This window comes from Myxocyprinus asiaticus, chromosome 3, assembly GCF_019703515.2.
Source record: "Myxocyprinus asiaticus isolate MX2 ecotype Aquarium Trade chromosome 3, UBuf_Myxa_2, whole genome shotgun sequence".
NCBI lineage: Eukaryota > Metazoa > Chordata > Actinopteri > Cypriniformes > Catostomidae > Myxocyprinus > Myxocyprinus asiaticus.
This window is the reverse complement of record NC_059346.1, coordinates 52,251,572-52,276,700: the sequence shown is the minus strand read 5'-3', so window position 1 is coordinate 52,276,700 and position 25,129 is coordinate 52,251,572. Positions and strand designations below refer to the sequence as shown.

Below are 25,129 nucleotides of genomic sequence, written 5' to 3'. Positions count from 1 at the left end.
TAATGGTAAGGAATTATGTGTTCAGTATTTCTTATACTATTCTTGTGATGAGTCAAGAAAAAGGTTTTCATGTAGATGGAGCACTGACCCACCTCTTCACTCGTAGTCTCCAATACATCATGCCAGAGAAATTGAAAATGGAGAAAACCACTGGTAAGGAGACCATTTGTTTTGAGCCTCCTGCAGAGTTGAGTGAATATTTGAACAGGTAAGTTATACCTTGTTGCTGCTGCTGATGGATACATCAACCTAAATTAGCTCATAATCATCCAAACTGGATAAAAATTATGAAATGATCATTTAATCACACTAATGTTATTCCGAACACACGTGACTTTCTTCTGTGAAACAGTAAAGGCAGAATATTTGCCTCAGTCACCATTCACTTTCATTGTATGGAGAAAAAGATGCAAAGAAAGGGTTTGAAACAACATTAAGACTCCCCTACACTGTCTTATAAATATTCCGCTAAGTGGCGATTTAGTGATGACATGGCCATGCCGTTTGTTTACATCATTTACATGTTTAATAAAATTGGATATGGCTGGAAGAGAGGCCATCCATTTGTCTGTCTATCATATTATGCAAAACACAATGGGCTGTTAACTTTTTGAAAGAAACTTCCACCATTACACTCATTCCTTCATCTATTTCCTTGAATTTAGTGGATACTTGTGGTCGACCAATATATTGCAGAGATAATAAATGGAATGATATATGGGATTTTTTAATTATTGGCTGTGTAAACTGATAGCCTCCAAAACATTAAATACATTCAATGAATAGAAACTTTATTTAAAAATGGCCATAGATTAATATACTGTATAATAATATCAAAACCACAACCTAAAAGAGCAGATGCCATAAAAAAAAAAATTAAAAAAAATAAAAAAAAAACATTGTACTATGCGTCACACTTTTCAGTCCTCCTTCTGTGCCCAGGTGTACTTCCATGAAGATCACATTGTTATGACAAACTTCTTTGGCTGACATTTTGTTCTTGTCACATTTTATTTAGTATGGATAGTATGTAAATAGAGACTCAGGGCTTGTTTTTCCCTCACCTATGTTCACCTGTGTTCTTGTTCATTGTATTTTCTGAATTTTTTGCCACTGACACATGAGTACCAGCTTCACAGGTCACATAGAGAGGTTTTGCTACAAATATCTGATGGACTGAGTTGTAAAATTTCCATCAGTGTCTATTTGTCATATTAGTTTTAATTTCCCAGATACGTTGTACATTTGAAATTGTCTCATTATAGTTAACATTTTTAGTGTATTCAAATACAAGGGCTGAAACGATCAATCAAAATTATCGACAACAAAAAAATTGTAGACAAATGTAAAAACTGCTCTCGCAGATCCACTCTCTAGTGCAAGACATGCTGGATTTCTCTCCCATGATTGCCACAGCTTTAGCTGTTATGGCTTGTGATATACTGAATTACAGCTAATATATGTTGCAGTGTTTATCTTATTGTGAGGTAACTGGCAATATCAAGTTCTCAGAAGAGAGAGTTTGTTTTTGTGAGATAAAGTTGGAGCGAAATCAAGCGATCAAACAGGTGAGAGGCGATATATGCATGTACAAGGTCAGGACAGAGGTTAATCAATTACTCAGGAGTGGAACAAAATGTCATCAAATTGGAAAGATAGTTAAATGATTACATCTAGTTGGAGATTATTGAACTTGTTTAATATTTTAGGGCCGACTATACAGAAAATCTTGTAGTGTATGATGCTCCACAATTCAAACCTTAAATGAAATTCACCGCACGGCCACAACACTGGACCACGAAGAAATGGAGATGGCGAACAAGCACTAAAATTCGATCTTTTAACATCACTCCATCCAACAAATTTTTTTCTTTTCTGTCTTTTCACCCAAGACCATACCCGAGTGACTCAGAACAGAGAAGCAGTGGTCCTGTACATCGGTATTTGTTTACATTGGTAATTTGTCTCCTAGAATGGGGCCGTGTGTTTTCACACGAGTTTGTGATGTATATGTATATACACAACTGCATTATATCAGCCTGTCAGCCACTCTGCTCTCTATATATCGGTATGGGCCTCGGCCATTAAAAAACCCACATCGATCGATCACTAGTGGATACCTGTTTATTGATAACCTTTTTCTGAGTGTCAGGAATTTCCTTGGTCAGCAGTCACACCACCCAGTGAAAACTGTCCAGGAACATTTATTGAGAGAGCTAAAGTCAGTGTGGCCTGTATGCACTATGAATGAGGACTTCCCAGAACTGTTAAGCTATACCTACCAGAAAAGCTTCAGGCATGTGACTCCAGTCTGACCCACTCGGACATCTACTGGATTAAACCAGCTGACACCTATATATTTGACCGAAGTGAAAATGAGCAACAAATCTGTGAGTCAATGAAGGACCAACAAAGCTTTACTGGCAGCTATGCACTACGGCCGTCTCTGTTACTTAATGTCCAGGAGATCACGCAGAATGAGGACTTCAGCCCTGGTACACTTCATGCGGTCAGTGGCCTGGCCTTTCAGAGAGTTCCCATCTCCCCAAGCCTTTCTCCTGTTTTCCACCAGCTTTTACTGGTGGGAATGTTCCTGGCTGAATCTCATCCTCTCCAGTGCTTCCAAGACTGTTTAGAGTCACTGCTTGCTTCTTATGGCATCTCCTTTGAAGAGGGGCAGACAGATGTAGAGCAGCAAATGTGGATGAATTCAAAGATGCTTCCCAAGTTTGGACGGATTGCATCTTTCCCTTTGGTTTCAGATCTTAATGAAGGTCTACAATTAAATCTTGTCTCAATAAACTTGGATCATTTAGCCACTCTGATCTTCAGCTTTGCTTTGGAGTGCCAATCCTCGCTTTCTTAAGGACTTTGAACTCAATCCACTTGGAACGTTTTGCCCATTATCTCTTTACCCACCAAGCTTCTCACATGACATCAGTTTCTGGATGGACCCAGATAGCTATGACGAACTGGATTTTCATGCCTTTGTGCGAGAGGCCACTTGGATGTAGCATTAGTAGATCACCCACACATGGGTCATGCAAGCCTCTGCTATAGGCTGACTTATCAGTCATTGGACCGTGCCCTCTTTCACAACCAGGTATTGGGACTACAGAATCAGCTACGGAGACTGTTACCTCTTCGCCTGCAGATAACCCTGAGGTGATCAAAGAGGCATAAGTAATGATTTACACAGAGCATATCAAAAGGATGTATAAACTCAGATATTAATGTATATTAAGTTTAGCTTTATATATATACAGTATAAGCAAACTGAGTGAGTCTGTATATTTTAACTGAGGATTTGTTCTGTAGTTCTCTGATAAATCAACAAAAGTGAAAGCTTAAGGGGATAGTTCACCCAAAAATGAAAATTATCTAATAATTTACTCTGTCATGTCATTCCTGATGTGTATGACTTTCTTTCTTCTGCAGAACACAAATGAAGATTTTTAGAAGAATTTTCTAGCTCTGTAGGTCCATACAATGCAAGTGAATGGTGACCAGACCTTTCAAGCTCCAAAAAGCACATAAAGGCCACATAAAAGTAATCCATACAACTCCAGTAATTAAATCCATGTCTTCAGAAGCAGCATAAGTGTAGGTGAGAAACAGATCAATATTTCAATAATTTTTTTTACTATAAATCTCCACTTTCACTTTATGAATTGTGAAAGTGAACAAATTTTGAAGCTTGAAAGGTCTGGTCACCATTCACTTGCATGTGGTTTGTTCAACCCAGTCTCATGAAAATTTTTACATATTTTATGAGTTGGCTATTTTATATGATTTAGTGCCAGTTCAGTTGTATGAATTTGTACGATTTCATCATGTACAAATGCCCGGATGTCTAATGTGGAAGTAAGCGCGAGTTCGTGTACGAGGTGTTAATGACATGCTTATTAATATTATGCCCTTATCCAACCCCCTTATCTAAACTTAACCAATCAGTAGAGTGTGTAAACATGATAGGAAGCTGTTGTGTGTGACAGAAGCAACTAATTGTCATATGTTAGATGGAAACGATGTCCAGTGACATCATTGGCTGTAGTGAAAGTCGTACGAATTAATACGAATTTGCCAAATTTAGAAAAGTTGTATGAATCTTTACGATTTTACCGTCAGAGTGTGTAGGTTTGTTTTAAAAAGGCATCCAAGAAATGTTTACAAATTTCTGTAGTACTATGAAACACTTTCATTTAGTGAAATGCAATGAGGTTTTGGAAATGAATTAATTGCTGTTATGAATTGTGCCCTATTTCTAGTGGTACATGAATTTATTATGCATGTTTAGGCATCGCTTTCAATTAATTTCATTTCATCTGAAGGTTTTTTGTTTTTTTTTTAAAGTACTGACCTTACATATGGTGCTTGGAGTCAGCTGAACATTTCAGTACAAAAAACAAACAAAAATGTACTGAATTTGACATTGTTACTGTATCATTCTGCTTTTTAAAGAACAGAAATTATGAGATGATTTGTGGTAAGCAGATCTGCATATAGTTACATAGGTTATGAACAAATATTTATATATTTCTTAGTGTTCATTTACTGGGGGTTCTGTGTAAAACAGATTTGGTACAATATTTATTGTGAAAAGCCCTATACAAATAAATTGGAATTGAAAATGTTTCTAACATTACTCTAATAGTGGGGAAAAAGATACATATTATTAAATATTTCACTCTGTAGTATGCCGATTATTAAATTTCTCAAACATGTTGTCTTCAGAATATCACGTTCACTATTTTTCTCACATAGTATAAATGGGTCTATAAACAAAAAATATAGCTGTCTTTATTTTTCACTTTATTTTTAAGTAGGGGGGCCCTCCACAAGGATCATCATATTTGAACGACCTTGGCATCAAAAAGTTTGAAAAAGTCTAAATGTTTCATCATGTTTCATTATATAGTAAATAATATAGTGCCAAGTATTTACATTACAAAGCCACAATAGCAAAAAACACCATACTAATACTTTTTTTTTTTTACACGGTAGCCTATCATAATTCCATGATATATGAATATGGTAATTATTCAGTACCATCTGATCCCATTATTGTACTTTACCATTCTGGTACAGTACTTTTAGTTAGGACAATTTTAGCATTTTCATTTTTTAAATTTGGTTTTAATTGAATTACACCATAATCATACACCGATCAGCCACAACATTAAAACCACCTGCCTAATACTCAAACCAGCCCATCTGGCACCAACAATCACCCATGTGATTATAGTGCAGTGCATAAAAAATCATGCCGATACGGGTCAGGAGCTTCATTTCATGTTCACATCAACCATCAGAATGGGGGAAAAATGTGATCTCAGTGATTTGGACCGTGGCATGATTGTTGGTGCCAGACAGGCTGGTTTGAGTATTTCTGTAACTGCTGATCTCCTGGGATTTTCACACACAACGGTCTCTATAATTTACTCAGAATAGTGCCAAAAACAAAAAAACATCCAGTGAGCAGCAGTTCTGTGAACAGAAATGCCTTGCTGATGAGAGAGGTCAACAGAGAATGGTCAGACTGGTTTGAGCTGACAGAAAGGCTGCAGTAACTCAGATAACCACTCTGTACAATTGTGGTGAGAAGAATATCATCTCAGAATGCTGTTCTGAGATGCGGGTTGGCGTTGTTTTGGTGGCACGAGGGGGACCTGCACAATATTAGGCAGGTGGTTTTAATGTTGTGGCTGATCTGTGCATGAGTGTTGCGCCAGTTCCATTGAGCTCCGCTGCGTCAGAGACGGTTTAGCAGAGATGGAGCACCTCTAATAAAATGCGGTTGTAGAAAAGTCCCGCCTTACAGGTAAAAGAGCCACTCAGCTTTCAGATACGGAGACAGTCTGTCAATCAACTCTAAAACGCGCATGCGCCTTAGTACTTTTATGCTACGGCCGCTTGTGATGGCTGCCGAGTGGGCTGACTTGCCTTGATAGACACTCTGGCTGCGTTCAGAGTGATCATAACGCCACGCGCGGCCTGTAGAAACATGGCGTCGAAGGGACTCCGTCAACGCAGCAGACGGGGAAGCAAACAAGATGCCAACAACGTGAACAACACACCAAGCGCTGACAACCGAGCAACAAAAGACGACAAATGTGTTGAGGACAATAAGTCAAGTGACCCACGAAATGAGTAAGTAAGCAGCCCGTGCGCAATGTAATATGTTTACTGTTCTTGACAGCTCACTGCTAGCTCGCTAATGCGTTAATAAAGGAGAGGTAAACATACAGTGTTCATAACCTGTCCAAGGCTTCGGAAAGAGACAATGTACTGTCACTCCATTTTAATCGGTCCCTGTGATACTTCATTGTAACATGACGCTTTTCATTCATTCATTCATTCATTCATTCACTCACTGGTATGCAGGAAAACACTGATCGGCGTCTCATAGCCAGCTGATCATATTAAAAGTGGATGTGTTGAATATTTTATTTAGTGACACTATGTAGCACTAGGAAACATCTGCCAATTGCGTATGAATACATTTGATGCTGTGTATCATAACATAGCCCAACAGTCTTTGGTTGACATTCGCACATTTCATAATCTTCTTACACTGTCATTAGCTGAACAACGCAGAGCAATATAATCACACGCAACTGACATTATTGTCATTCTGTTACATTATTATTATTATTATTTAGAATGATATAGTTGAAAATAAATAAGTAAAATGGCAACCTTGTATAACAATCCTGTGCTCTGTCCCCCTATTGCTTATTAGTTGCTACAGGCCGATCTCCAAAAAGGGGCGGGAGCTCCAGTCTCTAACCGTGTGTTTTGGAGTAACCCCGCCCCATTCTGTGGTTTTCCCGCCCTCTTCTGGAGATCTCCAGGCTGCAGCAATACCTACTTGGATTAGTTTGCTCTCTGATAAGCAAGCACATTACCTCCAATACCCCACTCTCCATTACAGGTCATCCAGTAAGGCAGGACAGGTGTGGGCTCCTGAGGGCTCCACGGCATTCAAGTGCTTAGTCTCAGCTCGCTTCTGTGCGGCTTTACTCAGTAACATCTCTGACTGTGATGAAACCTACAATTACTGGGAGCCAGTGAGTTGCACGTGTTCTCAGTTCATTGTTTACACTTTATTTGTGACACTGTTTTGCCCAGCAATGAGTCTGTCCAGATGCAGTTCTTTTCACTATGAACTTGAGTTATATATCCAGTAGATGACCATGTCTATTCCTGACCATTTGCATATAGTTTGTTACTTATTTCACATGCAAAAATAGGGTGTTTATATAGAAGTGTTAATGGTACAGCTGCTAAAATGGCCCATTTAATTCTAGGGGCCAGAGAGATGGGGTGGAAATGATCTTAAAAAAACTAAATTGCAACTTTTTTTGGTGTGATAAACTTGAACTAAATGTATAGGGTGATTCTCATGAAACCTGTCAAGAAATGCCCTGGTTCTATTTTACTCTAAATTCAAAAGAAAAAATAAGAAATTTATATTTTGCATATAGAAAATAAAGCCCCCCTTTTTCATGACAGTTATGCACATTTTACCCCCCCAGTTCTCACTATGGCAATGTAAGAAAACAATATTATGATGTAAAATATTTATACAACATATTAGTACTCCTTTGGTACTGCCTTTTCATTTTTTCTGATTTTAATAAAAAATAAATTCCTTATACAACAGCATCTTTTTAACTGTAATACAATGATTGTTACGGTAATGAGAATAATTATGGAAAACTATGTAATAGTAAAAGTAAAATGTGTGAATCACCCTGTAAGTTGACCCTTTAGGGGGAAAAAATTATATTGTGGTCACTTTAACCCTTAATCGCTGTTTGGGTCATTTTGACAAACATGTTCACCCATACCAAAGTACCACACCCACACCCTGTGTGACCGTTTATGCTAGAATTTTGATGTTTGAAAATAAATAAAATAATTAGTCAGATTTGACTGTAACAGCATGGTCAGGTTTGACCGCATATTGGGCCATCATTACAAAATATGTTCACACAATTGGTTTAGAAAAATGCTACAGTTTGACAAGTAATTGTTTTATCTAATGTCTAAATATATATCCAATGCATAACTTGCAATAATATCAGAAATGAAGTTTGTTACAGCAACATTAGGTTATAGAGATCAGCCAATGTATGGAGCTCTTGAGGCCATCTACTGGTTATAATTTTTATTTCATATAATTTTTATTTTATTCCAGCAGATGGTCCACATGTCTGAGATATTTTGTTATTTTGACTATTTATTTATTTATATTTCTGAAGTTAATTTTTTTTATAGAAGTGAAGATAACATAAAATGTGTTTTCTATATGAAAATGAATGGAGTTAGTAATTTAGAGGTAAATACGGGGGGGGGGGGGGGGAATACCGTAAAATCCCCCCAAAATGCATAACTTTAGTGTTTTTAATTGAATAAAGTTAGAGTTATTACATAATTTTTTTAAAAAAGGGCAGAATTACACATTTGATATTTTGGGTCAAATTCGACCTGGACAGTAAAACTGTAAACCTCTAATGAACAGTGAGTAAGGGTTAAACCTCCGATCACTGGGCCGTATAAATGAATATAAATATTCTTCATGTAAACAAAAAAATTTGATATTTAAAAAAGTTACTCGAGACATTCTTAAAAGCTAATTTTTCACTCTCTTTTTCTTTTTCTTTTTTTTTTTTTTTTTTTTGCTGGCCAGACTCACTACCTACTGTATGGAACAGGAATGCAGACATGGGAGTATTCTCCGGCCTACGCGATTCGGTCCTATGCCTATCTTTGGCTCCATGCCCTTCCTGCCTGCTTTCATTCCAAAATATTACAAACCAACAAGGTAAACCAGTTACCAGTCCCAACATGACTGATTACCGCTTTTGTGTTTTTAAGCACTTGAAGTGCAACAGAATATTTCTATGACCAGTGAGGTAGATACTTAACCTCACTGGAATGTCAAAATCTAAAATTGAAATAAAATAGTACCATTTATTAAATGCCTGCATTTACTGGTTACTTGTGTCTATTCATTTGAGAACCAAGTACTAAACATGTCAACTCATTTGTTGTTCTGATTTCTTTCTCCCATTCAGGTCCTGGTGTTTTACTTCCTGCGCTGCATGTTAGCTTTTACCTGTTGTGTGTGTGAGCTCTATTTCTACAAGTGAGTTCAGCATATTATATTTACATTAGGCTAAAGTAGGTGAAATTTCCATTGTGATGCAATTAAAATGGCTTACAAATCTCATGTCATGGATCTTGCTCAGGGCCGTGTGTAAGAAGTTTGGCCTGCATGTGGGACGTCTTCTCTTGGCATTCCTTGTCTTGAGTGCAGGGATGTTCTGCTGCTCTGCAGGTTAGTCAAAACTTAGCGATAATAATTGGTGATACCCAGGAGTTAGAGCACTGGTTGCATATTAATTTGTGAATTAATGGAAACAAAGGTGGGCAGCTGAGTGCCTGTGCAACACACCCTGTTAAGAGTGTCGCTCTGTAGCGGATCAGATTTAGAGACTGACTAGATGGAAGCATAATGCTCATCTAATTATAGGGATAGTTCTAAAAATAAAAATTCTCATTACTCACCTTTATGCCATTCCAGATGTGGATGACTTCATTTCTTCTGCCTAACACAAACGAAGATTTTTAGAAGAATATTTCAGCTCTGTAAGTCCTCACAATGGGTGCCAACATTTTAAAGCTCCAAAAAGCACATAAAGACAGCATAAAAGTAATCCATATGACTCCAGTGGTTAAATCCATGTCTTCAGAAGTTATGTAATAGGTGTGGGTGAGAAACAGATCAATATTTAAGTCCTTTTTTACAAAAAATGCTCCTCCTTGCCCAGTAGGTGGCGATATGCATGAAGAATACAAATCACCAAAAACAAAAGAAGAATGTGAAAGAGATTTATCGAAAAAAGGATATTTATTTGTTTCAAACCTACACTTATCATATAGATTTAACCACTGGAGTCATATGGATTACTTTTATGCTGCCTTTATGTGCTTTTTGGAGCTTCAAAGTTTTGTTGACTTGCATTGTATGGACATACAGAGCTGAAATATTCTTCTAAAAATATTTGTCTGTGTTCAGCAGAAGAAAGAATGTCATGCACATCTGGGATGTCATGAGGGTGAGAAAATGATGAGAATTTTCATTTTTGGGTGAACCATTCCTTTAACTTTTAAAGGTGTTTTCGAGCAAGCACACTCTCTAAATAGAGATGGAATGCATAAAAAAAAAAAAAAAAACTGAACTGGAGCCTCTCTGCAGTGACTAACAAACTGCAAATATATATATTTTTTTCTTTTTTGAATCGCCGTTCCAGGCCGATCTACCCCAATTTAACCCCTGGATATTATCTATCATTTGATTTATTACTAGACATTTTAGATAATAGAATTATGTCTTGCTGCTGTTCTGCTTCTATGACATAATTATAGGTATGCACTGCAGTGTAACGTTTGCTTGTGTGTCTTCTTGTGTCATATTTAGCTTTCCTCCCCAGCACCTTTTGCATGTACAGCACCGTGGTAGCTATGACTGGCTGGTTCCAGGGGCGCCCCAGTCTGGCTGTATTGGGTATTGCAGCGGGGGCCATAGTGGGCTGGCCCTTCAGCGCTCTGCTGGGGTAAGTGACATTCAACGTCCTATTGGGTCCCACTTTATATTAGGTGTCTTTTAACTACTGTGTACTTTTAATGTACTAACATTAAAATACATACAACACAATGCACTTATCATGTAACTGTTGTTGTTCTGCAAAATTCTCACAAGATTCACATTTGCTGCTACTGAGGTTGAGGTGGGGAAGGGTCGGGTTTAGGATTAGGGGTTAAGGCTAACAGTGTAACTACAGATGTAATTAAATGCAGGTGCTTTAAATGTAAGTACAATGCAACAACACGTATGTTCATAATAAGCACATTGTATCAAATGCTTCACTACATAATAGTTAAAGATACCTAATCCAAAGTGATCTGTCATAAGAATAATCCTGATGTGTTGTCAGCTAACAAGATCAATTTGGGCTATGTTGACTTATTTATTGCAGCATACCCATTGCCTTTGACCTGCTGTTGTTGAAGAAGAAGTGGAAAAGTTTTATCACATGGACTCTGGTGGCGTTGCTGCTCTTTCTGGTTAGGAAATGCATTGATTTGACATTCCATTTAGGTTGCAAAATACCATTTTAAAATCAAGAATATCCCGAATCAAGGCATTATAATGACGTAATCAATCGAATTCTTTTTTTTTTTTTTTTTTTTTTTTTACCATTGTTTGTTTTCTGTAGGTTCCTGTTGTTGTGGTTGACAGCTACTACTATGGCAAGCTGGTGATTGCTCCTCTGAATATAATACTCTACAATGTATTCACCCCTCATGGACCAGATCTCTATGGTAAATCTCAAACTATTTTTATCACTTTCCTTTGAATATTTTAGCTGAGGGAATTAATGTTAATTTCAATCTTAAGTATTTGGCATAATTCTATCTTAAGTGTCATTAGATAGTGGAAATGATCAATGCTTATACTTAAGGTTTTTCCTTCTTACAGGCACAGAGCCATGGCATTACTACTTTGTGAATGGTTTTCTGAATTTCAACATTGTATTTGTGTTGGCCCTGTTTTCTCTTCCTCTCACTGCTCTTATGGAGGCACTGCTTCAAAGGTTCAATGGTAAGAATGGAGTATTGTTATGGATAAGCCTTAAAGTTGTCCTCTTCCCACCATTTGATTGCGATTTGCTGAACACATTATTAAAAATGCACATTTTTATTGCATATATTGCAGTACAGAACCTGGGCCGGCCATACTGGTTAACCCTGTCACCAATGTACCTATGGATGCTGGTGTTCTTCACTCGTCCACATAAAGAGGAGCGTTTTTTGTTTCCCATCTACCCTCTCATCTGTCTGTGCGGGGCTGTGGCGCTTTCCTCGCTTCAGGTTAGAAATCTTAGACTGAAGCGTGTTTTATTTTGGTGTTTAGACATTTGCTACGCTGGATAGAAACAAATATGTGTTACAGCCAGGTTATGATCTTTAGACGTGTCATAGTTAACATCATCATCTACCCTTAAAAAAGAGCACTGAGGTGGTAACATAATGGTATTACCATAAATGGTAATGCAAGGTAATACCATGGTACATAACTGTATTGCAGTGTTAAATGCCCAAAACATGGTTTTACTATGGTGCTTTTTTCACAGCTGCACAGCTGTGTTAGCATATGAGTCTGATCAATTTCCCCCTCTGTTGTGTGAATTCGTTTTCCTTTAAGCCTAAATGAAATCTGAATGTCAAGCTTAAACTTATGTAGTTCCTCTAAACAGTATTTTTTTTGTCTGTTAAACCATGTAGAAGTGCTATCACTTCATATTCCAGCGCTACCGTCTGGAGCACTACACCATCTCTTCCAACTGGCTGGCCCTCGGCTCCATGCTGCTGTTTGGAGTGCTCTCGCTGTCCCGTTCTGTGGCACTCTTCAGAGGTACAAACACATTGTATATTCTGTGCTGTCACATGTTCAGTGCATGTGGAGCAAACCTTGCAACAATTCAACTTTGTCTCTAACAAGGAAAAAAAAAAATCACAAAATGGTATTATATTATTAAAAGCTTTTATATTAAAGTACATTAACATTTCATTATGTGGGATAAATGTCACTTCAGAGATGCAGCTGCATGTCATTAGGCTGATTACTTGAAAACAATTAGCCCTAATATACAATGGACATGTACATAACTGTTAGCATCTAAATTCTTTTATTGTAAGGTTTTATTGAGACAGGTTTAGTTAAAGCCGGCCCCACACAAGCATCCTCTGAATAACTCGATTTGGGTGGGGGGTGTCACACTGCTCAGTTGGTGGGCCTGTCATACTCGCTGATTAAGAACGGAGGATAGGTGTCACACTAAACGACTGCCTTAGACTTTTCTCAACACTTCCCTATCATGCCCCATGCTTGCAGCCAATCAACCTGAAGCTCGCCGAGAGCAAGAACACTGCGCAAATTTAAAATATAACCATGAACAACAATCAGTGTTTCACGGCAGAGGTTGCAATTGGAAAGAAACAAAAGAAGCGGCGAAAGGTTTGGACGAGACCACATTTGCGGGTCGCGGACAATATGGCTTGGCAAATCTCCAGCAGGAACTGGATGCAAGAACGTGCTCCTAACAGTTGCTTATTACACGTGTGAAAGTTTATAAATCGATATTAATAGACGGTTAAAGGAACATGCTGGGTTCAATACAAGTTAAGCTCAATCGACAGCATTTGTGGCATATTGTTGATTACCACAAAAAACAATTTCGTCCCTCCTTTAAAAAAAAAGCAAAAATCTGGGTTACAGTGGAAGTGAATGGGGACAATCTGTATATGTTAAAATACACACTGTTTCAAAGTACAGCCACAAGACATAAACAATATACATGTAAACATGATTTTAGTGTGTGAAAATCACTTACTAACCTTTTCTGTGTAAAGTTATAGCCAATTTTACAACCTCGTTGCCATGACGATGTCAACAAACCCTAAAACGACTGTAAAAATGATGATGTAAACAACTTTACAGCTCAAATAATACATAAGTTGTAACTGAAGAATCAGTGCAAGTGCTTTTATAAAATTATGTTTCACATTTCTGCCTTTTTAAACCCTCCAAAAATTGGCCCCATTCACTTCCATTGTAAGTGCTTCACTGTAACCTCAATTTTTAATTTTTTTAAAGAAAAGGGACGAGTCAAAATACGTTTTTTTGGTAATTAATATTATGCAACAAATGCTGTCGATTGAGTGTAACTTGTATTGAACCCGAAATATTCCTTTAAATAAGGCATAATGTACAGTCACCTTGGACTGGTTTATATTGCAATAATGACCAGCTAACTAAACGTATTACACAACTACGACTTGCCGGTGAAAATGTAAACAAAGCTCTGAGCTGAAAATCGCTGGCTTACGTTGTTCAGTCAAGTCGCACTGATGTGTTCATTATAAGCAGAGCATGAAACTGACCTAATTAGGCATACATAATCAACTTATTATTATTTTCTTATGTTTTATATGAATATTAATTAAACTGCAGAGCCCATACAGAAAGTGGAATGCTTGCTTATTTTAATGAAATATATATATATATTTTTAAATTTCACATTACTCTTGATAATTCATCATAAAGCGGTAATGAAAGGGGTTAGTGGGCTGCCAATTTATTTCCCGATTTCTTAAAGGCCATTGTTTTGAACCTCTGTTCAAAATACTTAATTTTTTCTATTCTTTCCTGACTTTGATGCAGTACAACATTTCCTTTTTGATGTCTCTCTTACTCACATGGGGTTGTATTGTGTGTAAGGCTATCATGCTCCGCTGGATTTGTACCCAGAGTTTCACCGCATTGCTAAAGACCCCGCCATCCACACGGTGCCAGATGGTAGAATGGTCAATGTTTGTGTAGGAAAAGAGTGGTACCGCTTCCCCAGCAGTTTCCTGCTGCCCAACAAGTGAGTTTGCATTCAGATTGAATGCTCAAAGACTTTTAAATAAACATGATACTAACTGTATATGCTCTCGTTTTTCTTATTTTACAGCTGGCACTTACAGTTCATCCAGTCAGAGTTCAGGGGTCAATTGCCTAAGCCATTTGCCATGGGACCTGATGCCACCTGGATACTCCCACCAGATATGAACGATCAGAACCTCGAGGAGCCGTCACGATACGTGAGTGTCCATGCGCATACATATGTGCTTGAGCTTTCTTCATTGTCCTTTTTGGCTGATTGCAAGCATACTAATTGAGCTAGATGTGTGGAAGGATGATTTTTCAAAAACAGAGCTCAAGATTGACTGCCCACTTTTTCAGTTGTTACAGAAGTAGGGGAGACCGGGGACATTTGTAACAGAAGTCAGTTGTAACACTGCTATTTAGTCAAATCAGGAACAAGCTACAGTGATGCCTCTGCACATGCATATGTGCTATAATAACCCCTTTTTGGTTTGATTTAATGGAATATTTCACCCAAAAATGCATCCTCATGTTTTTCCAAACCCATATGACTTTCTTACGTGACATGATGGTAATGAGGAGAGATGCTGTTTATTTCCTGTCGTTTGCTTTTAAAGGGAAGCTGAGCTTTCTAGTGGTCGACCAATATGGGGTTTTCAATGGCCGATACCGATATCTGTAGAGGAGGATCGCTGATATAAATGCTGATAAACATAATACAATTTAAGAACAGCAAATCAGATTTACACAACATTTCTTAAGTGAAACAAACACATATTTTATGCAATATTGACTCAAATTTGCTTAAACTTGAAAATAAAAAAACCTTGAAAACAGAAAGTGTTGACTATCCATTGACATATATTGGTAGATTTTGGAACTGACACAAGGGAAAGTTAACACATTTTTAATCGGCCAAGCGAACACTGTTATCGGGTGTGGTAATTCTCTTGCTTTCTAATAAAGGAGGAAGTGGGAGCCAGTTAAACAATCCACGTCAGTCTTTTTATTCATACATTTTCAGTGACACAAATGGTTTGCTTTTCAGCAACAAATGCACACACATATTACTTCTGCTGCATGTGTCTCTCTCTCTCTCTCTCTCTCCTCTGGTGGTCTGGATTGCCTCTTTTATCCCTCTCCAGCCCTCACAGCAACACAGAACAGCTGTTAGAGATAATTTCCCACAGGTGTCATTCCTTACCATTCTTCCTCCCGGCCTCGCTCTCCACAGATGTCGCTCGGCCACGCCCACATCAATAATAGTCAAAATGGTCAAATATCGGCTGAGTAATTGGCCTGGCCAATATTTGAATTCAGAATTTTTACAAAATGTGTTACTAAATAATTATAAATAAACCATTGGTTTTTCATATCACATTTTCATGCTTATTACCAATATGCAGATGGTTTTAATTTGGTCAGTAATTGGCCGATAAATATCGGCAGCCGATACATCGGTACATCCCTATAAATTTTCCTCTTTCCTGTTTTTTTTTTTTTTCTCCCCAATTTGGAATGCCCAATTCCAGTGCGCTCTGTCCTCGTGGTGGCGTAGTGACTCTCAGTTGGCTCCGCATCTGAGACTGTCAATCCGCACATCTTATTATGTGGCTTGTTGTGCACGTTACCGCGGAGACATAGCGCATGTGGAGGACCATGCTATTCTCCGCGGCATCCACGCACAACTCACCACATGCCCCACCGAGAGCGAACCACATTATAGCGACCACGAGGAGGTTACCCCATGTGACTCTACCCTCCCTATTAACCGGGCCAATTTAGTTGCTTAGGAGACCTGGCTGGAGTCACTCATCATGCCCTGGAATTGAACTTGTGACCCAGGGGTGGTAGTCAGCGTCAATACTCGTTGAGCTACCCAGGCCCCCCAATTATTTCATCATTAAGAGTCATCATTAATCTTTTGGTAGATTTTGGAACTGACACAAGGGAAAGTCAACACTTCTGTTAATCGGCCAAGCAAACACGTTTATTGGGCGATGCCTATAATTGCCAATATCAGCCGATTAATCGGCCTGGCCGATATATCGGTCCATCACTAGAGATTATGTAATCTGCTTGTAGTGTAACTACCATCACACAACTTAGATAAGACAAATATAAGGCCATCTAATCATTCATTACCTCAAACCTAAAGATAAAGAAAGATAACATTGATGCTATAAGTCTATGAGCTCTGACCTGACATAAATCTCTGCATATGTCAGTGTTGTTGCTGTATGTGACAAATGACATTTTCTGATTAACAGTTTTATTGATTCACATATTGAACACAGAAAAATAAAACCTATATACACAGAATCAACAATTAGCCCCCAACAACATCCCAGTGGTTGTACATGATTATAGACACACACAAAAAATAAATACAAATAAAATAAAAAATGATAATAAACACACATCCAGCAATGTCAGATATCTGCCCCATTTCTTCACAAAAAAATTCAATTTCCCTAGTCTTCTAAATGACCCTTCTTCAAAGGCTGCCACCCTCCCCATCTCCGAGCACCACTTCTGAAATGAGGGTGCTCCAGCCGACCTCCAACCCCTTAAAAGAATCTGTCTGGCGACCATGACAGTGGTTAGGACCCAACTCTTTTTGTGTCCCCATTGCCCAAAATACAGAGTCTGGGGCAAAATGAAACCAGAGTGCCCAATACATCACACACAAAATGTTGAACCTTCAACCAAACTCCTGGATCTTAACACACTCCCAAAAGACATGGGTTATGTCTCCATCCTCTGATTGGCATCGCCAGCAGGTAGGTAAAAATGTCATTTTCAGTGATTGTTCTCTGGCTCTCAGGTGGAACTGAAGCAGTGTCATTACTTGGTGGATCTGGCAACAGACACAGAGGCCCCTCGAGAACCACGATATGCTGCTAACAAAGAGGAGTGGAGTATTATCGCTGACAAGCCTTTTCTAGACACTACCAGGCAAGTTTTTATAGGTGCACAATGGACTTTTTTGGAAACAAATGAAAATTTGGTTACATGCGTAGACCTGTTGGGTAACTACATTTGTGTAATTTTTCATTAAAGGAATAGTTCACCCAAAAATTTAAATTCTGTCATCTTTAACTCACCCTCGTGCCATCCCAGATGTTTAAGACTTTTTCTTCTGCTGAACACAAATGAAGATTTTTAGAAGAATATTTCAGCTCTGTAGGTCCATACAATGCAAGGGAATGGTGGCAAGAACTTTCAAGCTCCAAATAGGTGATAAAGTAATCATAAAAGTAATCCACAAGATTCCAGTGGTTTAATCCATGTCTTCAGAAGCAATCCAATCAGTTTTGGTTGGAACAGACCAAAATTTAATTAATTTTCCCTCTTCATCTTGACGTTGTTCTCTAGGCACGATCATGATTTCAAGCTTGATTACACTTCCTAGTGCTTGACACATGCACAGGATGCTAGATGGCGCTACAGGAAGTATAATTGAGCTTGAAATCATGATCAGCAAGGAGACTGCAGATGTCAAGATTTATAGTGAAAAATGAATGATATTGTGGTCTGTTCTCACCCAAAATTGATAAGATTGCTTCAGAAGACATGGATTAAACCAATGGAGTTGTATGGATTACTTTTCTGCTGACTTTATGCACTTTTTGGAGCTTCAAAGTTCTGGCCACCATTCACTTGCATTGTATGGACCTACAGAGCTGAAATATTCTTCTAAAAATCTTAATTTGAGTTCAGCAGAAGAAAGAAAGTCCTACACATCTGGGATGGCATGAGGATGAGTAAATGAGAGAATTTTAACTTTTGGGTGAACAATCCCTTTATTTTGAGTGTTGTAGGGTATGTTCTTGTCCACTAGAGGGTGCTCTTGTCCTTTTATAGATACTTATGGCATCATTGTCAGCAAGTGCTCATCATAAATTGTTGACACTGGTTGTCCTATCATACCAAGAGAGATTATCCTTGACCCAATTTCAAATCAAATCTTAGTAATGATGTCTGAGTGTCTTTATTAGTGGTTGATACTGTTGTCTAGAGAGCAGGGTGTCTGGTGGCCGTTATAATACTATAATTTGGGTAAAGTAGGGTCCAAAACTTTGAGGCCGCACTGAAAATCTGGAAACCTAAAAATAAACCAAAGTTTAGGATTTCCGAAAAAACTGAGGAAAGTTATGACATAAAATGAAGAAGAAATATTTAGCATTTTGAACAATGCCTCATGATTCAACTTGAACATGTTGTAGAAATGGTCAGATATTCTTGCATCAACTGAAGCACGCAAGATGCTTTTTGAAACAATCTCAAATCATGCTGGAATAAAATGGATCATTATTAGAAAAAGACACATTTTCACAAGTGCTCTCAGATTTTTGGACACCACTGTATTATGCAATTCAATGATAGCGATGATCCTTTTTTTATATCAATTTAAATGACCCTGATTTTATAAAATTTGTATTGTATTTACAGTTTATATACAGTTGTGCTCAAAAGTTTGCATACCCTGGCAGAAATTGTGAAATTTTGGCAATGATTTTGAAAATATGACTGATCATGCAACAATTTATTTAAGGATAGTGATCATATGAAGCCATTTATTTTCACATAGTTGTTTGGCTCCTTTTTAAATCATAATGATAACAGAAATCACCCAAATGGCCCTGATCAAAAGTTTACATACCCTTGAATGTTTGGCCTTGTTACAGACACACAAGGTGACACACACAGGTTTAAATGGCAATTAAAGGTTAATTTCCCACACCTGTGACTTTTTAAATTGCAATTAGTGTCTGTGTATAAATAGTCAATGAGTTTGTTAGCTCTCACATGGATGCACTGAGCAGGCTAGATACTGAGGCATGGGGAGCAGAAAAAAACTGTTAAAAGACCTGCGTAACAAGGTAATGGAACTTTATAAAGATGGAAAAGATATAAAAAGATATCCAAAGCCTTGAAAATGCCAGTCAGTACTGTTCAATCACTTATTAAGAAGTGGAAAATTCGGGGATCTCTTGATACCAAGCCAAGGTCAGGTAGACCAAGAAAAATTTCAGCCACAACTGCCAGAAGAATTGTTCGGGATACACAGAAAAACCCACAGGTAACCTCAGGAGAAATACAGGCTGCTCTGGAAAAAGACGGTGTGGTTGTTTCAAGGAGCACAAAATGACGATACTTGAACAAATATGAGCTGCATGGTCGAGTTGCCAGAAAGAAGCATTTACTGCGCCAATGCCACAAAAAAGCCCGGTTACAATATGCCCGACAACACCTTGATACGCCTCACAGCTTCTGGCACACTGTAATTTGGAGTGACGAGACCAAAATAGAGCTTTACGGTCACAACCATAAGCACTATGTTTGGAGAGGGGTCAACAAGACCTATAGTGAAAAGAATACCATCCCCACTGTGAAGCATGGTGGTGGCTCACTGATGTTTTGGGGGGGTGTGAGCTGTAAAAGCACGGGGAATCTAGTGAAAATTGATGGCATGATGAATGCAGCATGTTATCAGAAAATACTGGCAGACAATTTGTATTCTTCTGTACGAAAGCTGCGCATGGGGCGCTATTGGACTTTCCAGCACGACAATGACCCTAAGCACAAGGCCAAGTTGACCCTCCAGTGGTTACAGCAGAAAAAGGTGAAGGTTCTGGAGTGGCCATCACAATCTCCTGACCTTAATATCATCGAGCCACTCTGGGGAGATCTCAAACGTGCGGTTCATGCAAGATGACCAAAGACTTTGCATGATCTGGAGGCATTTTGCCAAGACGAATGGGCAGCTATACCACCTGCAAGAATTTGGGGCCTCATAGACAACTATTACAAAAGACTGCACGCTGTCATTGATGCTAAAGGGGGCAATACACAGTTTTAAGAATTAAGGGTATGTAGACTTTTGAACAGGGGTCATTAAATTTTTTTCTTTGTTGCCATGTTTTTTTTTTTATGATTGTGTCATTCTGTTATAACCTACAGTTGAATATGAATCCCATAAGAAATAAAATAAATGTTTTGCCTGCTCACTCATGTTTTCTTTAAAAATGGTACATATATTACCAATTCTCCAAGGGTATGCAAACTTTTGAGCACAACTGTACATATTTATATTGTCCAATTAATCTATTTAATATATCATTGTATAACTATCTTTATTGCCAAACTGACTGTAATGAAATTAATGCATATAAAGTAGTCTATTATGTATTTTGAAAACCAGCTTCAGGTAATGCAAGTGGCCTTCCTTGTTTGCAGGAATCTTTGTGTGCTGTTCCTGATTGTGGTGCCATTTTCTTTTTTGTGTCTCTCCCGCACAGGTCCTCCAGATTCTTCAGGGCCTTTTTTATCCCATTTCTGTCTGAGCAGTACACCACCTACAGCAGATATGTCATCCTGAAACCACGACGACCCAAACACACCCGGAAAAGAACGCAGCCTTGATTCGCTGTTCCTGTTACTTTCCATCATTGTATCTCTCCATCAGTCCTCTCCTGTAGTGAATCATCATTTGCCCCAAGATCTTCCCCTAAACTCTTTCTCTTTCTCTCTCTCTCTCTCTTTCTCTCTCTGTGTGTGTGTTGACCTATCAAACCATGTGGTGTCTGCCTGTATTTAGGCATCCGTATTGACGCCCATTCTGGACAGTTCCAGCAGAGAGCCTGGATGCCTTACCCATTTTACCAATAGTGGCCGATCATCTCAGCTCCATTCCATTGCCATGCCCTTACGCTGCATAATTAAACACTGATGCCTGCTTGGGCTTTTCTGCATCTTTCATTTCAGAAGATTTCTGTTAAGACGACCCTTTAAGGGCTACAGTTACTCATTTTTAATGACCGCATCCTTTTAATTTCACCTGGTCTGGGACAATGAACTGTACTCCATAAATGCAGATCCCAATCCATTTTGTCGCCATCCATTCAGAGTTCAACAGAAGACATGAACTTAATTTGTCCTGTTTGAGCAACTGGTCCTGGCCAGCAGCAGCATCTCAGGACGAAGGTTGCACCAAAAAACTCTCTGTTGTCTCCAGTTGCGTTGTCCGTATAAGTGGGGATTGACTCGAAAATGGTCAGGTTGCCGACCAGGACAGTTGAGTGTTTACATTCCAAATCATGTTTGTCATCTTAATCATAACAGTGCTAACTATGATCGAGTTAAATAAAAGAAGGCTGTCTGAATGAGCATGGGTATGCCATCTCTGAGGGTTAATTTCTGGAATAAATTTTGGACACACATTTCTGGATTCATGTTTGATTTCTTCAACAACGTTTTTTCAAAGGTTAGTGTACTTGTTAACCAAGTCAACAAAAGTGTCTGTGAAGAGCATGCTTGAGATGAAATACTGTATAAGACAAGTTATATCTTGTCTGTATCAAGGTAAATTTAACTTGTGAATAGCAGAATATTTTTATTGTGCATCATTTCCAAACAAGCTGTAAATTTGCCAAATTGTGCAAAATATGTGTATTTAGGAAACATAAAGTGTTAGCTATAAAATAAGCCTTAGGAAGACAAAGGTATCTGTCATTTTTATTTTATTTTTTTAAACATTGAAAATTTAATTTTTCAGCATCATTTCCACCACTGAATTCTATTAATCACAATACAGAATTTGACTGCTGGACATTGTAGATAAATGAAACAATTAGTGAATTTTAGAAAAAGTGTTTAACGAGACTTTCCTTTCTAGAAGTCTGCAGTGGTAAAAGTGCTTACATACTGTATATACTTCACATTTGTTTTTCAGATAAATCTAATTTGTGTCTATGTATTAATTTCTTTACAAAACTAAAATTAACTACAAAAAATTGAATTGGATGAGTTGAATAAATAGTTATTTAAAGGCTTGGAAAAATCACAGAAAGTTTATGAATTATTTTTAAAGAGTTTTTCAAGTCTCTTTGTGAGTGCTTATGAAGGGTAAAACTTCTAGTAAGCTGTACTTGTATTTCGCAAGTTGTTCTTTTGCACACAGTTTTTCTAAGTAAATCTTAATGGTAAAATCTACTTTATGACACTATTGATTAGTAAGTAAATTTAACTTAAACTTTTTAGTGAATTCAGTAACTTTTACTTAGAAATATGATATATATGGAACTTAAACATAGTAAAAATTTGACTTACATGTTTAATCATGTACTACATGACATACAAAAGTTTTGTAAAGCATGCTATCCAGTCTATGAGACAAGATCACCTTGTTCATTGGGGATTTTATAGTATTGGAGATATTTGTACACTAACAAGTATAATCAATTGATTCCCTGATATACAAATAGAAATCCGCCCCAGCAAACTCTATAAAATCTCTCTCTATATTTTTTCAAACCCAGTAATCATGAATGACTTGACAGTTCATGGAAATTCACTGGTCAGAAAAAAAGTGTAAACCCTGAAATTAGCTTGAGGTCAGATTTGCTATTATTGTGTAACTGGATAAAAATAAGCTAAGATCAGCATTGACATATCAGTAGCCCTGTAACATATTTTAAACAGTTTATGATGTTTCCCAGTTAAGTGCTGCAGCTCTGGGTTCCATAGAGATTCGAAATCATCATTGATCTACATCATTCAGAAACATGCATCATTTCCCCTGTGTGTCATTGTTGGTTCTGCTGAAGAGAAAATAGGTATGCCTTGCCGGATAGATTGTGGGTGTATGAAAACATGCTCAAGGCAATGAATGTGTGGCTTGTGGGATTATTAAGCTGTCTACAGTAACGGCACATTAAGCCCTACAACACTATAGGGAACTCTGATCCTTTTTAAATCCTGGCATAGATGCTCTACCCAATGACGCAGAAACCCCTTTGAAACATAGATGAGACATAGTTTTCCAGGCACTGTTCTCTACTACATAGTTTAAATGTCACTTTCGGTTAAGTGGAGCAAAGAACCAGACCTGAAAATTTATGCAAGTTTACCATTTTTCGTGTGCAAAAAAATCTAAATTAAACTGAGTGCATTGAAACATTACTTTTAGATCGCTGCAGTTTTTCCATTTGATTTTCATGCCATCATACTGATGTACTGTCTGGATCAAAGTCCAACATATTTACTAGGGGTCTAAAATACATTATGATGCATTGACAATGAAAAGTCAATGCAATGATTACAATTAGCTACTAAACTCAGCAAAAAAAGAAACGTCCCTTTTTCAGGACACTGTATTTTAAAGATAATTTTGTAAAAATCCAAATAACTTTACAGATCTTTATTGTAAAGGGTTTAAACAATGTTTTCCATGCTTGTTCAATGAACCATAAACAATTAATGAACATGCACCTGTGGAACGGTCGTTAAGAGACTAACAGCTTACAGACGGTAGGCAATTAAGGTCACAGTTATAAAAACTTAGGACACTAAAGAGACCTTTCTACTGACTTTGAAAAACACCAAAAGAAAGATGCCTAGGGTCCCTGCTCATCTGCGTGAACGTGCCTTAGGCATGCTGCATGGGGGCATGAGGACTGCAGATGTGGCCAGGGCAATAAATTGCAATGTCCGTACTGTGAGACGCCTAAGACAGCATTACAGGGAGACAAGAAGGACAGCTGATCGTCCTTGCAGTGGCAGACCACGTGTAACAACACCTGCACAGGATCGGTACATCCGAATATCACACCTGCGGGACAGGTACAGGATGGCAACAACAACTGCCCGAGTTACACCAGGAACGCACAATCCCTCCATCAGTGCCCAGACTGTCCGCAATAGGCTGAGACAGGCTGGACTGAGGGCTTGTAGGCCTGTTGTAAGGCAGGTCCTTACCAAACATCACCGGCAACAACGTCACCTATGGGCACAAACCCACCTTCGCTGGACTAGACAGGCCTGGCAAAAAGTGCTCTTCACTGACGAGTCACGGTTTTGTCCACCAGGGGTGATGGTCGGAAGGAATGAGCATTACACCGAGGCCTGTACTCTGTAGCGGGATCGATTTGGAGGTGGAGGGTCCGTCATGGTCTGGGGTGGTGTGTCACAGCATCATCGGACTGAGCTTGTTGTCTTTGCAAGCAGTCTCAACGCTGTGCATTACAGGGAAGACATCCTCCTCCCTCATGTGGTACCCTTCCTGCAGGCTCATCTTGACATGACCCTCCAGCATGACAATGCCACCAGCCATACTGCTCATTCTGTGTTTGATTTCCTGCAAGACAGGAATGTCAGTGTTCAATCCCATTGAGCACGTCTGGGACCTGTTGGATCGGAGGGTGAGGGCTAGGGCCATTCCCCCCAGAAATGTCCGGGAACTTGCAAGTGTCTTGGTGGAAGAGTGGGGTAATATCAGCAAGAACTGGCAAATCTGGTGCAGTCCATGAGGAGGAGATGCACTGCAGTACTTAATGCAACTGGTGGCCACACCAGATACTGAATGTTACTTTTGATTTTGACCCCCACCCCCTTTGTTCAGGGACACATTATTCCATTTCTGTTAGTCACATGACGGTGAAACTTGTTCAGTTTATGTCTTAGTTGTTGAATCTTTATGTTCATACAAATATTTGCTGAAAATAAAAGCAGTTGAAAGTGAGAGGACGTTTCTTTTTTTGCTGAGTTTAGAATACCCATGCATTGGGTTCCCACATTCATGGAAAACCTGTAAATGTCAGTGAATTTTATGTTTGTGACTTC

The 25,129-nt window shown here is 38.4% G+C and overlaps 1 protein-coding gene and 1 pseudogene across 1 annotated transcript; both read left to right on the top strand.

The window, feature by feature from the left end:
* Positions 1 to 47: 47 nt before the first annotated feature.
* Positions 48 to 3,169, top strand: LOC127420763 (ferredoxin-fold anticodon-binding domain-containing protein 1-like; annotated as a pseudogene).
* A 2,761-nt stretch (positions 3,170 to 5,930) lies between these two features.
* LOC127426852 (alpha-1,2-mannosyltransferase ALG9-like) lies at positions 5,931 to 21,729 on the top strand. The gene is made up of 15 exons (XM_051673888.1): positions 5,931 to 6,150; positions 6,935 to 7,070; positions 8,696 to 8,830; positions 9,084 to 9,154; positions 9,258 to 9,346; positions 10,490 to 10,625; positions 11,049 to 11,136; positions 11,289 to 11,394; positions 11,552 to 11,674; positions 11,789 to 11,943; positions 12,358 to 12,487; positions 14,354 to 14,501; positions 14,589 to 14,718; positions 17,331 to 17,461; positions 20,809 to 21,729. The coding sequence occupies exons 1-15, from the start codon at positions 6,005 to 6,007 to the stop codon at positions 20,930 to 20,932; spliced, it is 1,848 nt and encodes a 615-aa protein (XP_051529848.1). The 5' UTR covers positions 5,931 to 6,004; the 3' UTR covers positions 20,933 to 21,729.
* The last annotated feature ends 3,400 nt before the right edge of the window (positions 21,730 to 25,129 follow it).

Bases quoted from the DNA above. Each gene is read 5' to 3' on its own strand.
- LOC127426852 (XM_051673888.1), top strand. From the start codon at position 6,005: ATGGCGTCGAAGGGACTCCGTCAACGCAGCAGACGGGGAAGCAAACAA. The intron at 11,395-11,551 runs GTAAATCTCAAA...TCCTTCTTACAG, and splicing joins TCATGGACCAGATCTCTATG to GCACAGAGCCATGGCATTAC. The intron at 12,488-14,353 runs GTACAAACACAT...ATTGTGTGTAAG, and splicing joins TTCTGTGGCACTCTTCAGAG to GCTATCATGCTCCGCTGGAT.